Genomic DNA, 12,763 nt, shown 5'->3' with positions numbered 1-12,763 from the left:
TTCAGAAGATACCAGAATTTGGCTTCTGATTATAGGTTTAGGAGACAACAGCACATTAAACAGGTGATCTCGCAGAGATAAACTAAGCGGTAGTTCTCATTAAAATACACACATGACACAGATTTTTTTAAGAGATGTAACCAATATCTTCCTGACCTGTATCTAAATTGTGGGCCATTACCCCACTAGTACTCACTCTGAAAACATCAGTGGTGTTTCATAGGAAGGCAGAGAATTCCTGAGAAGTAGAGACATATATACCAGCTAAGAAAGTGAAGATTCAGGTTCAGAACCAGCAATTCGGTGGCAAACCTGCACTAGAACTTGAGAATCATCACCCTTCTCCTTAGAGTACGTCTGCCCTGGAGGGTTGTCTACCCTGCCCACCCCTGGGTCCCAGAATCTGTCCACAGTGAGGGACGAACTCTGGGTCTCAAAGGCAAATACAGTAAACAGCCTATCTGCTCACAGGCTGAGCTGTGAGCCCAGACACCTCCCTGTGGAAGAAACAGGTGACTGTAAAGGGCTTACTCCGGTGTGCCTTTGCTCTGTCCTGGGGTAGGGGAGAGGGTGGGGGGCAGCAGCGGGGAGGGGTCCCACCCAAAGAACTTGTGATTTTTGTAACTCCTACCAGGTCTTTTTGTCTTCCCTCAAATAACAGGAATTTTAAAACCAAAACTACATAAAGGAAAAACAGGAGAGAAAATGGCAGGGATCCATGCCTCCTCTGACCTCTAGTTCCCACATTTGTCCTTATTCTCTGGAAAAATGTGAAAATTATTCCCATAACCTCAGCTGGCTCGGGCCGGCGTCTGGCCCCGGCCCCTTCACTCCTCAGGACATATCTGCTTAGCGGCTCCACAGAGCCGGCCGGGGGCTCTGTGTCAGGCATGCACTGCATGGGACACAAAGATGGCTAAGGCACCCTCATAGCCCTCAAGGAACTTGAGGCTAGTGGAGAACAGAGACTTGGGTAACAGCAAGTGATGTTGGAGGAAGAACAGTATCTGAGCCCTGGCAGAAGCCCAGACGGGGCCAAGGGGGCTGGGAAGGTTGGGGAGCAAGAGGCTACTTCCCTCTCTGTCCCTGCTAGGCACCAAGTCCCAGGTCACACAACCACCCAGACTAACACAAGCTCTGGGAAGAGCTCCCCCTTGAGAAATGCCCCCAGTCAACAGTGAGCAGGAGGAGGAGGAGGGGGACAGTGGCAGTAATAATAGCAGCAGTATCCTGTGGGCTAAGAACTTGTCATGTGTAATCTGATTGCATCCTCAGAACAACTCTATTATATACTCTACTATCATTGCCCCCCCCTTTTACAGATGAGAAGACTGAGAGATGTAGAAGTTCTCTTACACATTCATTTAACAAATTGTTTTTGTTTATGTGTCTACCGTGAACCTGATACCAATTCCACTCTGACAGTGACCATAAGACGGAGAAAATCCTTGACTGTATATGATGCATCCATTCTGGTGGGAGACAAATAACTTGCTCAAAGTTACTCAGCCTGCTAAAGCAGTGGAGGCAGGATTGGAACTCAGCCACCCCAACCATAGAACCTCTACTTCTTCAAACTCCCAACATACAAACTTCCTGGGCCTAGTCACAGCCACGTATAATCCTCATTTTTAAATACCACTTTTCCACTATTCTAAGATGCATAGTTTTTTCACATTTTAATATCTGAAATCTGGCTGCATTTTTTAATTTATGTGGAAAGAAATCTGTGGGCTGTAGGCAAAGAAGTAAATCATAATATAGCTGATTTGCTGTTCAAAGATGGATTTAGCTCAATACAGGTTATTTGATTACCAGTGCAGTTCAGTTTTCTGCAAATGTTTTTTTGGAGGGTTTTTTCCTTTATTTTTTGTTTTGTTTTGTTTTGTTTTTAATGTAGGCTGCAAACCCAGTATGGAGCCTAAGGCGGGATTTGAACAGGGTCTGAGATCGAGACCCAAGCAGAGATCAGGAATTGGACGCTTAACCGACTGAGCCATGCAGATGTGCCCCAGCAGATATTAACATCAAATGCAGCTGAATTTTAGCTTAAATTAAGATCCCTTATATTACTTCAAATATACTCCATTAAGTTCACTACCATGCAATAGTGAAAGAAAAGAGATTTATGCAAGAGATTACCTATTATGAAATGTAACTAAAGGAAGTAGAAATCACAAAATCTCCTGGAACACATTACAGAATTTTCAAAGCCTCAAGAGCTAGCATTCAAACAACAAACATGTAATTGTCAAAAGCTTCCAGCTATTTAACTTCTAGCAATATGTAATCAATTAAGGGGAAATAAAACTAGAAACAGAAAGCACAGGCCAAACCCCACTGTTCTTTGATAAGCCTCAAAATTATACTGTCAACCTTAGGGGCGCCTGGCTGGCTCAGGCGGTAGAGCATGTTACTCTTGACCTCAGGGTTGTGAGTTCAAGCATGGGTACAGAGATCACTTAAAAATAAAAACTTAGGGGCGCGTGGGTGGCACAGCGGTTAAGCATCTGCCTTCGGCTCAGGGCGTGATCCCGGCGTTATGGGATCGAGCCCCATATCAGGCTCCTTCGCTATGAGCCTGCTTCTTCCTCTCCCACTCCCCCTGCTTGTGCTCCCTCTCGCTGGCTGTCTCTATCTCTGTCAAATAAATAAATAAAATCTTTAAAAAATAAAATAAAATAAAATAAAAATAAAAAAATAAAAACTTAAAAAAAAAAACTATACTGTCAATCTTAAAGTTACCAAAGGGATCAAGATCATCAGTAATCTACTTCATGAAAAGCATCACATAACTCTGAAGTTACAAATAATTTCTGAGAACCAAAGATAATATACAACTTCACTGACGTTAAAAATACCTCTACTCTTGGGGTGCCTGGGTGGCTCAGTTGGTTAAGCATCTGCTTTCGGCTCAGGTCATGATCCCAGGGTCCCGGGATCTAGTCCCGCATCGGGCTCCCTGCTCAGTGGGGAGTCTGCTTCTCCCTCTGCCTTCCCCCCCATCCCGCTTGTACTCTCTCTCTCTCAAACAAATAAAATCTTTTTTAAAAAAATACCTCTACTTTATACTCTAATTACACAGAGCAAGCAACTCCTATGTAAGCTTTTGAATGAATGAAAGCCACTATAGACGATGTTCTAGGCATGTAAATTTAATGTCATGCTTCTTTGCTTCTGGAAAGATGCAATTAACTCCATGGCTTATTTGACCTTTATCAGTGGCAAACCTGATACCATTACCATTGTCAATGGTGCCTCAAAACAGAGGACTGTGGTAATTACAATGACAGCCGCCATTTATTAGCATCTGCTGAACACTATCTTTGATTTTTTACACCCAGTATCTGTGATCCCCCTAACTCCATAAGGGAGATACTCATAGTAGTCCCACTTTATATGTAGGAAAATCAAGATTCAAAGAGACCAGTGACTTCTGAAAATCACAGAGCCAGTAAGCATCAATTGGAGCATGGAAACAGGTCTTCCTGGGTGATCCCAATCCTGCTGCTTATATGGCTGTTGACATTTTCTCAGACTACACCTGAGAACACGCTCAAGCAGGCCCCAAACTGGCCAAGTGCACCAACAACCACACGGTCAATCAACTAGTTCCTTCTTTCAAACTGTGCCCACTTAGTAGCATGATCCAGAGAAGACATTACATAGGCTTGGCAAGAAGTGAGGGAGTCTTGGCTGCTGGGGCTGGGACCGGAAGGGGCCTGGCCTGGCCAGAGGCATTCTTTACTCTGCAGGTGATATCTCACATCAGTTAATGGAAGTAGAAGCCTCTGAGCCTAAGGGACCGGCCAGCTAGTTGTGCTAGTCACCTTGAAAAAATTCCTCTGAGGTCTTGGGGCAGCTGATGATTCCAATCCACAACTGCTTTCCTTCTTGATCAAACTTTTGCAGGACGAGAGGCGGGGGCTTGTGCTTCCACCCTATTCTCTGGATATGTGGCTTTGGACACTCATCTCCAAGGTAAGATCCCTTTTAAGGGCTTTCCTTAAATATTTTCTCAGAAAAGGGCCTCAAGCTTGGACACAATGAGTGGACTAAGACAAGCCAAGAAACATGTATTGAGCATCTCTGAGGATGCAGAGAAGAGTAAGATGTGGTTGCTACCATCAGGGAACTCACAGTCAAGGGGACGAGGTAAGATGGGCTCAGAACTGCAGTAAAAAGCAAAACAAGGTGAGTGTTATCCTGGAACACAGAGAAGAAAGGAATAAATTTGAGACGAATGGTCAATAATAGACTCAGCTACCACCAAATGAGCACCTACCAAGTACCAGGTATGACACCAGGCATTTGACACTCCTTATCCCATTCAATCCCCAACACCACCCCGTTGGAGTACTTCTTATTACTATTCTCACTTTATACATGAGGAAACAGACGAAGAAGCAAACTAGCTCACCCAAGCTCACCAACTAATTTGTAAATACTAGAGAGAAGATTTGGACCCTACTGGCCAACATCAAAGCGTATGTTACTTTCAGTATAGGAGACTACATCTCCTGGAGTAAAGGAGTTCTTCCTGGGAGAAGTGAAATGGGAAATGGTTTGGAATTCAACCAGGTGATGTTGGAAGGGGGGAATAATCCAAGTGGAGAATCAGTGAGAAGAAAGACCTAGAGGCAGAACATATCAGCCTCCATGGGTCAGCTAAAGCAGTGGGCAGAAATCAAGCCTGCAGCACCAAGGAAGTGATGTGTGGTCGGTGAGATAGGGCACTAGGTGTCTAGAGACCGAGGTTCTAGTTTTGCCATGGTCACTCACTACGAGACCTTCAACAGATCCTATCCCTTCTCTGGGCCTCAGTTTTCTCAAGAGTAAAAGTTCCAACCCCTATTAGAACAGATGTTGCCCCAAAGGTCAGCTCTGGCTTAAATGCCCAGTGATGTTCCCAAGACGCCATGTGAGACAGTGGCTAAGACCAGGCGACAGGAAGACCACAACTCTGCAGTGACTAGCTGAGTAACTGCAGACAAGCTAATGAACTCTTCCAAGTTAGCTTTCTTCATCTGTATTGTGGGGACAAGGGCAATGCCTGCTTCACAGGGCTGTGGTGAAGGCTGAGGGAACTAAAGAGAACTGCAGAGTGCTTGGCAAACTGTAAATGTCCAGTTAATGGGGGCAGTTTTGTCACCATCATCATCACCAGCGTTATTACTTCCTCAAAGGGTCTGGACAGCAAATGTAATGATCAAGGGCCAAAAGGCCCTTTTCTAATTATTTAAAGGGACAAAAAATAAGCTCCTTTTTTTTCCACTGAAAAAGAGAAAAGGTCTCACTGTCCCTCCCATGACCGCCTCATACACGAGGATCCTGTTTCACCAAGGGGCCGTGCCATACCTTCTCCTCTGAAGAAACAGTCAGCTTGTCACTGGATATCAAGCTGCACACCTGGTCCAGACTTAGGCTAAGAAATTCTTCCCCCAGCATCACCTCTGGAAAGTGCTGCTCTGTTCCAAAAAAAAAAAAAAGAAAAGAAAAAGAAAAAGCAGAAGTTCAGAAAACAAAGTTACAACACACTCCTGCCCTTCCATGGCCCTGGCAATCTGTGAAATTCACAGGGGAGTCATGGGCACTTTGGGGGTGGGCATGAGGAAAAGGGACAGACAGGCAGAAAGAAAGACAGCACATCCTGGCTGAAGGGAAACTAGCCTCTTCATCTGGCAGCAAAGGCACCCCTCTGTGTGATCCTCCATCCTAAACATCGACACAGATGAAAATGGGGCAGAGAGATGTGAGGTTATATTTTTTCCATGCTCCATGCGATTATTAATGGCGTTGCAGAAAAGCCTCACTGGGACCTGCCTACTTAATTGAGCTCATTTCCCCTCAAGGCGCAAGCTGGCAGATTTGCAGACGGTGCCCCCTGCAGCTCAGCCAAACAAAAGTGGGTCAGAACTGCTGTGTGGCTGGAAGTCTCTGGGGGTTCTGGTAAGAAGTCAACATTTCAAGGCTGGCAGAAGGCACCATCCTTTTGTGTCCAAAGTCAAGCCTACCACGGTCTCTTAATTCACAAGGAGGCCCAACTAAGCATCTGTCCACGCACAGAGGCAACACAGCGGGCCCCACCACCGCTAGCAACAGTCCATGACAGGCAGGCCAGTGGGAACCATTAAGATGGAGGGGAATTTGGGCACATCTAGACAGACAAAACACACAGGCCGGATGTCCATGCAAGGGAAATGCCAAGTACAATTCCTACCCCAACATTTGCCCAGACCACCATCCTGTTATTACAGAGACAGTGAAATGTCAGGGAAGGAGTATACACTTCAGAACGAAGGAAACCAGACTCAATCTGGCTTTGCCATTTGCAAGATGTGTTCCTGAGCCAATGGCATCACCTCCCTAGGCCTCACTAACCCTCTGTATAATGGGGATACAACAGCTCATCTTGTTTCACTCCCATGCTGTGATAGGAAAGGAAGTGTGAAAGTATTTGCACAAGCTATGCCAAGGTAAAGTGGCCAAGAGCTGACAACTCCTGGTGCAGCGGATTCTGGAGCTCACAGGGTCCTTTGTCTTGTGCCCCAGAAAGGGCTCCCTTCTCAGCCTTCTCATGGTTCTGCCCCACTGCATGCAGAAGCATCTATACTCCTGGCCCTCCAGACTCCAGGCCTCCCCTCTTCTTTCTTTGGTGGCCCCTCTCTGGCCTTGCAGCTTCTTGGATAATTCTAGAGGCGACACCTCCCAGTTCCCAGTGAGGGCTACCCCCACATGGTCTGGCCAGCCCCTCGGGTGAGAGTCAGAGTCCCTCTGTGCCCGGGAAGCTGCAGATATACGGGGTCTGCCGCAGCTGCACAATGAAAAGGGAAATCAGAGCATGCTCGGATCTGCTCTCACGTTCACTGGCTTCTTAAAAGCCAAACAAAGAAGACTCAATTATTTCTTATAAAACTCATTTTAAACTTTACCTTGAAATAATTTTGGACCCAAAGAATTCCCATATACCCTTCACCCAGAGCCTCCAAATGTCAGTATTGTACTCTCAGAGATCCGGCTATAAATAATCTTGTCCGTCTTTCACTGGACGGAAAGGGCTCCCCACCTGCTCCCCAGCAGCCCACTGATATCGCAGAGCCCACAATTAAGCCTTGTCCATCACAAAGCTCAGGAATGTTTGGACATAACAAAAACAAATTTAAAAGGCAGATCCTTTACAATGGGAAGCAAATGCCATAAAGTAAAAAGCTGGTGTTGCTTCTCCATATGTGAACAGGAAAACGCCTTTGGGTAAAGCTTAGATTTTCGGTTAGACATTCAAAAGATTTCCCTAATTAAGGGAATATTTAAGAGTGGATAATATTATTTTTAAAGCATCCATTCCTAAAAATTTTTAAATAAAAGCAAGTGAACAATCTCCATTGGGTGATGGGAATGCATTCTTGGTCTGGAAGCCGGGGAAAGAACAGGATTCTCCGTACATGCCCTTTCTGTTCAAGAAGTCTTTGGACCAGAGACCTCCATCTGTTGGCAACACCAAGAAATGGTGGAGAGAAAATTTTGGTGTGGAGTCATCACACCAAAACAAAATGCAGGACATCAAGACTCTGTGGACCTGCCAAGCTGAGCTCAGCAGGAGTCTCAGGCAAATCGGCACCAACATCCCCGTGGCTCACAGCCACGTGGAGCCTCCCTGTCTTTTCTTTGGCTGACCAAAAACCTAACATTTGGAGGAGGGAAAAGAATGAAGAGAACAAGAGCCTGCAAGAAGTTAAAATCCAGGTTGTGAAAAGTACTTCCTCAACGCTCATAAAGCCACAAGTAAATGGGCTTGGATTTTGCGAAGGAAGATGAAATGCAGCGATGTGTGTATTCTAGGTAGCTTGGTGAACAAACCAGAAATTCTCAAAGATTAGTCAAGGCAGGAAACAGTCCCCACACCTCCCCATCTCTCAGCCTCTGGGGCACTACAGGATTTGAATCTAGGTCCCTTCTTTCTGAAGTGGGGTGCCGCTCTGCCCATCTGGGACCTCCCACTGAAATCCCTCCAGAAATCTTCCCAGGAAGCTGCAGCTGGTGAGGAGGGGGCAGCTGGTAGGGAGAGGCAGCAGCTTCCCACCCAGGACTGGCACCTTGGGACCCAGGAGATTTGCAGGGCACGAGCGGGGAAACACAGAAAGGGAGCAAAGAGGGAAACTCCTTCCCTTCTGTGTGAGGAGACAGGGTTGAGCCCCCAGAGCCTCCTTTCTGCTAGCAACACTCAACAAGATAGACAAGCAGGAACAGGATGCTCTGGCCAACCTGATTTCCTAGGAGACACAAGTTCTCCAGCAGACTTTATATTCAAGTCAGCCCTCTCCCCAGCCACTTCCCAGAAAGCAACACCTCTGCTCCCAGAAGATACCTCCCTGAGAATCTTCTAGCTCTAACACTTGTTTGTTTGTGGATTCTTTGTTTGCTTTGCTGCATTAAAGGAGAATGCAGTCAGGAGCCTTGGCTAAGACTGAGAAGGCCTGGGTTTGAGTCCTAACTCTACCTCTTAAAGTCACTTCTTTCCAGCCTTTGGCTTCATCTTCCATAAAGTGGGACTGTAATAGCTGACCCAGGTCTCAAGGTTGTTTTGAAGCTCAGAGACAGTAATATGTATACTGATGAGGCCATTTTGAGATCTTTTAAGAAACTCTTTAGAAATGAAGGATGACAATTACATCAGCCCATGTTCCTGCCTCGCAAAGTCCAGTTCTGTGGGCAGCATGGCCCTCCAACAGAGAAGCTTTTCCACTGCATCTGAGACATCCCTTGGGACTGCAGGTCCTGTGGGTAAGGCTGTGGAACCCCAAGGCCTTAGAGACCCACTTGAATTCCACCAGGTTCAACATACTTTCTAGTGATAATGATATTCAACTTCTTAAAGCTACAGTTTTCTCATCTGTTAAATGCGGCTAATCAAACCTGTTTCATAAAGGTGTATGGGCATTAAAGAAGCAAACAGAAGTAACTCACATTTACTGAGATCACTGCAAATGTTCAATAACCATTAATGTATAATGTGCCAGATGCAGTGTTTCTTCAAAAATAAAGAAAGCGGGGGCGCCTGGGGGCACAGCGGTTAAGCGTCTGCCTTCGGTTCAGGGCGTGATCCCGGCGTTCTGGGATCGAGCCCCACATCAGGCTCCTCCACTATGAGCCTGCTTCTTCCTCTCCCACTCCCCCTGCTTGTGTTCCCTCTCTCGCTGGCTGTCTCTATCTCTGTCGAATAAATAAATAAAAATCTTAAAAAAAAAGAAGAAAGCGGAGCTGATGCCTACAAGGAGCCTACTGACTTAGAAGAGGAGTAAGACAAGGCACCAATAACTCCAACCCCAAGTCCACAGGGCCACGACTGGGAGAGGCACTCCAGGTATCAATGACAGCATGGACGCAGAAAAATGCAGAGCATGTCTAGAAAAAACAATGGCCCAGTCTAGCTAGAGCCTAGGCTCTATCTTCACTCATCGAAAACATGTTTACTGAAAAACTGTGCCAGGCTCCAGGAGATACAATGGAGCTGCAGGCAGGCTAGTTCTTGGGGGGGGGGGGACAGATGGGGTGTGCAAGGAGCAGAGTATCTGCTAACCATGAGCTCGCCCCTTGAAGGGGAGCTCTCCAATAATAAACTCTAACTCTTCTAGTCTTTTTGCTTCTTTTTCTTTAAAGAGGAGAGGGAACAGGGGCAGGGGAAAGTCACTGAAGACTAGGTTAAGAGTCCTAATTAACCAGCCTTTACCATAAGTAACAAACACTGTTTAAGTTCTAAGTTTTGTATGTCTGTTCCTGTCCATTTGGATGAGAAATTTTGGGGGTGGGGATTACCACCAGATAACCTGACGTCCTTTCCCCACCAAGCAACACACACACACATCTTCCCAAAGCTGAAAGGATGAGAACAGGCCTGCTCTGGGGGCACAGCTGCATCTTTTCAAGGAGGCAGGCCTGGACAAAGCTGAGGGCATTTCCTAATAGTAGATAACGTTGTGCTAGGCACTTACTTCTCCCCGCAGTCCTATTGAAGCGTCAATATCCCCACTGCACAAACCAAGAAATGGAAGCTCGGCAACTTATTCAGCCACGTGGTTAGGATCACACATCAGTCAAGCGGTAGAGCCAGGTTTTGAAACCAAGACTGTATGATGACAACAAGCTTTCTTAGTCCCCACGATGACAGTCATTAGTCCTAAGTGGGCCATTGTAGCAAAATTCAATACAGGTGTCAGAGCAGCCTAAGAATTCCTCTTTGGGTTATTATCGCAGAGAGACAAAGAAGGTATGAATCTAAAAACCTTTCTTTAAAAACAAAACAAAACCTTAGAAGAATAGTGTTCTAAACACTTTGGCATCAGTCCGGGGTTCAAATCTTAGACCTAACCCCTGATTTGAGATTCTTCCCTAATTCCCCTGCCCACCAGGCTAGAGGAAGGGATATTGCTATGTTTCCAAAGAACCCAAAACAGAAAATAAAAATTATTATCACCCTAATCAGGCTGTTTGATCATGTGAGGTCTTTCTTTCATACTGGAGCTGTGAACCCCATGACGGCAGGGTCTACCTTGTTTGAGTCTGTCTTGCTCGAAGCTAAATTCCCAGTGTCCACACATCTGCATGTCCTGCACTTTCCTGCCTGTTCTTCAGGAGTGCCTAGGGCTTGGGCAACCTCCCAGTTAATCCCAAACCCATTCCTCCCTCTTGATGGATGAAATAAACTAGACCTTTAATCAAGTTCATCTGAACTACAAGCCCAGAACAAATGGAACTAAACCCATCTATGACTTCTCTGACCCGCACAGATGAAATGAGCCCCATGATTCCAGAGCCAACAGCCCCAGGGAATAGGAATGAGTAGTTCTGACTTGAACCACGGGTCACCGCCCCCACCCCCAGCCCCAGCCGCCCACCAAGGAAAGACAGGTTGACACAGGTGGACACACAAACGGGATCAAAACATTTTAGTAAGGTAAAACAATAAAACAGAACTGCTTTAAATCTCTTTGTCCCCTACTGCCCTATTTTGGAGGGCAGAGTACGCTTTCCTGAGTCAGGATTTGGCTTTCAGGGCCCACTGTTTCCCTGCTCCAGGGAAAAGTCTCACAGAAAGCAACAGAGCTCTTACCTTGACCATTTCCCACAAGCGTCATGACCACCAGCCTCAGACTAAATATTACTATCTCTCCCTTCCCTGGGCATGGTGGGGTATGCGCTCTCTTTCCCAGGTGACTTAACTCCCCTTTTCTAACACACATTCACGCACACACACACCAAGGAGCTACGTCAAAACTGCACAGTTCACAGTGTTATTGCTTCGACACTAGAGCTCCCTGTTACCCAGAGAATAGAAGAATAAGGGAAGTTTCCTAAAAGAAACTTGTTCTCCAAAAACTAGCTACATCTTTGGCGTAGAAGCAGTCAATCAGGGGGAGGCAGGAGTGAGGCCAGCGCCGAGGATAGAGAAGCTGTCCTAGCCTGTGCTCTGATATCACAGCCTCCCCGGGAATGCTTGCACTGCCACGCACAAACTGCGGGGTCTTGGGCAAGTTACTAAAGCTTTCTGGCGTTTCTGTTTATTTATCTATAAATTGGAGAAATAGTAACTACCTCTCATAGTCATGTGGCCAAAATGAAGTAATACCTACGGAATGTGTAGCACCATGCCTGGCACCTAGCAAGTGCTCAGAAAGGGTAAAAAACTCCTACAATCATCATTACCCGTCATCGTCATTTCATGATGCCAAGTCGGAGGAAGCAATTTCACAAGCCAACCCTCACTGAGTCAGAGGCTCATGTTTTTTTAAATGATTTGTCAATGTTTTTTGTTGCCTTTAATTTAATCACTTCATTCCACGATCTCAAGTGACTCAGTCAAAAGAAGGCTATTTCTCTCCACGAACACGTGAAATCCGATGGCTTTTCCATCCCATGGCTGAAGGGTTTCAGCTCAGCTTTGGCAGACTGATGTAAACAACATGGCCAAAGAATTTTAATTGCCATTTCATTAATGGGGTCCCATTAACATCCCTCCCAATCAGCTCTGCTGATAGCCCAGTACAGGGCTGCCCAATTATCAAGCAACAGAGTCCCCATAAACTGGGGCCCTGGCCGATGAGGTTAAAGATTAAGCGGTCCTGGAAACAATAATGAGGTATAAGAAACAGGCTGCATAAAAGGCCGGGGTCCCTTTCCCAGCTGCTAGCAACCTGTCAGCTGGGGGCAAGGGTCTAAGCAGTCAGCTTCTAAACATGGGACCACCCTCCCCCACCCGAGAATAAAATATCACAGCAAAAAATCTGTGGGCATAACCTGGAGGGGGAAACTGGACCCAGAGGAAGCAAAGGGGACTGCCACAGCAGGAAGAGATGGGGCCGTTCCAAACAGGAAAGCAAACAGGCAGCAGGGTGGAGAGAGGCGGTGTTCCAGTCCTCCCAGAGCTGTACTGTGTCTGCCTCAGCGCCTTCACCAGAGGGCTGATGACTTAGCAGAAGGCAAGAGCTCACCTTAAAAATACCGTTTCATTTTTTGGAGAGCAATTTGGCAATATCTATCATTTTTTTTAAAGCACACTCTCTTTGAGCTGCTTTATGCCACTAAGCTGGTACCCTACAGGTACAATCGTACTTCTGCTTACCTACTGGCAAGTGTGTCCAAAATATGTACTCATGTATAACAATTCTCACTCAAGCATTTTCTATAAAGGAAAAAATTGGTAACATTAACGTCTATCAATTGAGGACTGGTTAAGTCAACTATATAGTTCATCCGTCTGATGCAGCAG

General features: G+C 46.1%; 1 protein-coding gene across 1 annotated transcript in view; it reads right to left on the bottom strand.

Annotated features, from left to right (window-relative positions):
- Positions 1-12,763, bottom strand: part of KLHL3 (kelch like family member 3) — an 81,913-nt gene that overhangs the window by 45,466 nt on the left and 23,684 nt on the right. The window contains exon 4 of the mRNA XM_040622410.1: positions 5,359-5,468. Coding sequence (XP_040478344.1) covers positions 5,359-5,468 — 110 coding nt within the window. The remainder of the gene's footprint in view (positions 1-5,358; positions 5,469-12,763) is intronic.

Source organism: Ursus maritimus, unplaced genomic scaffold (assembly GCF_017311325.1).
Source record: "Ursus maritimus isolate PB19 unplaced genomic scaffold, ASM1731132v1 scaffold_5, whole genome shotgun sequence".
Classification (NCBI taxonomy): domain Eukaryota; kingdom Metazoa; phylum Chordata; class Mammalia; order Carnivora; family Ursidae; genus Ursus; species Ursus maritimus.
The sequence above is the reverse complement of the archived record's forward strand: the minus strand, read 5'-3'. Positions and strand labels throughout refer to the sequence as shown.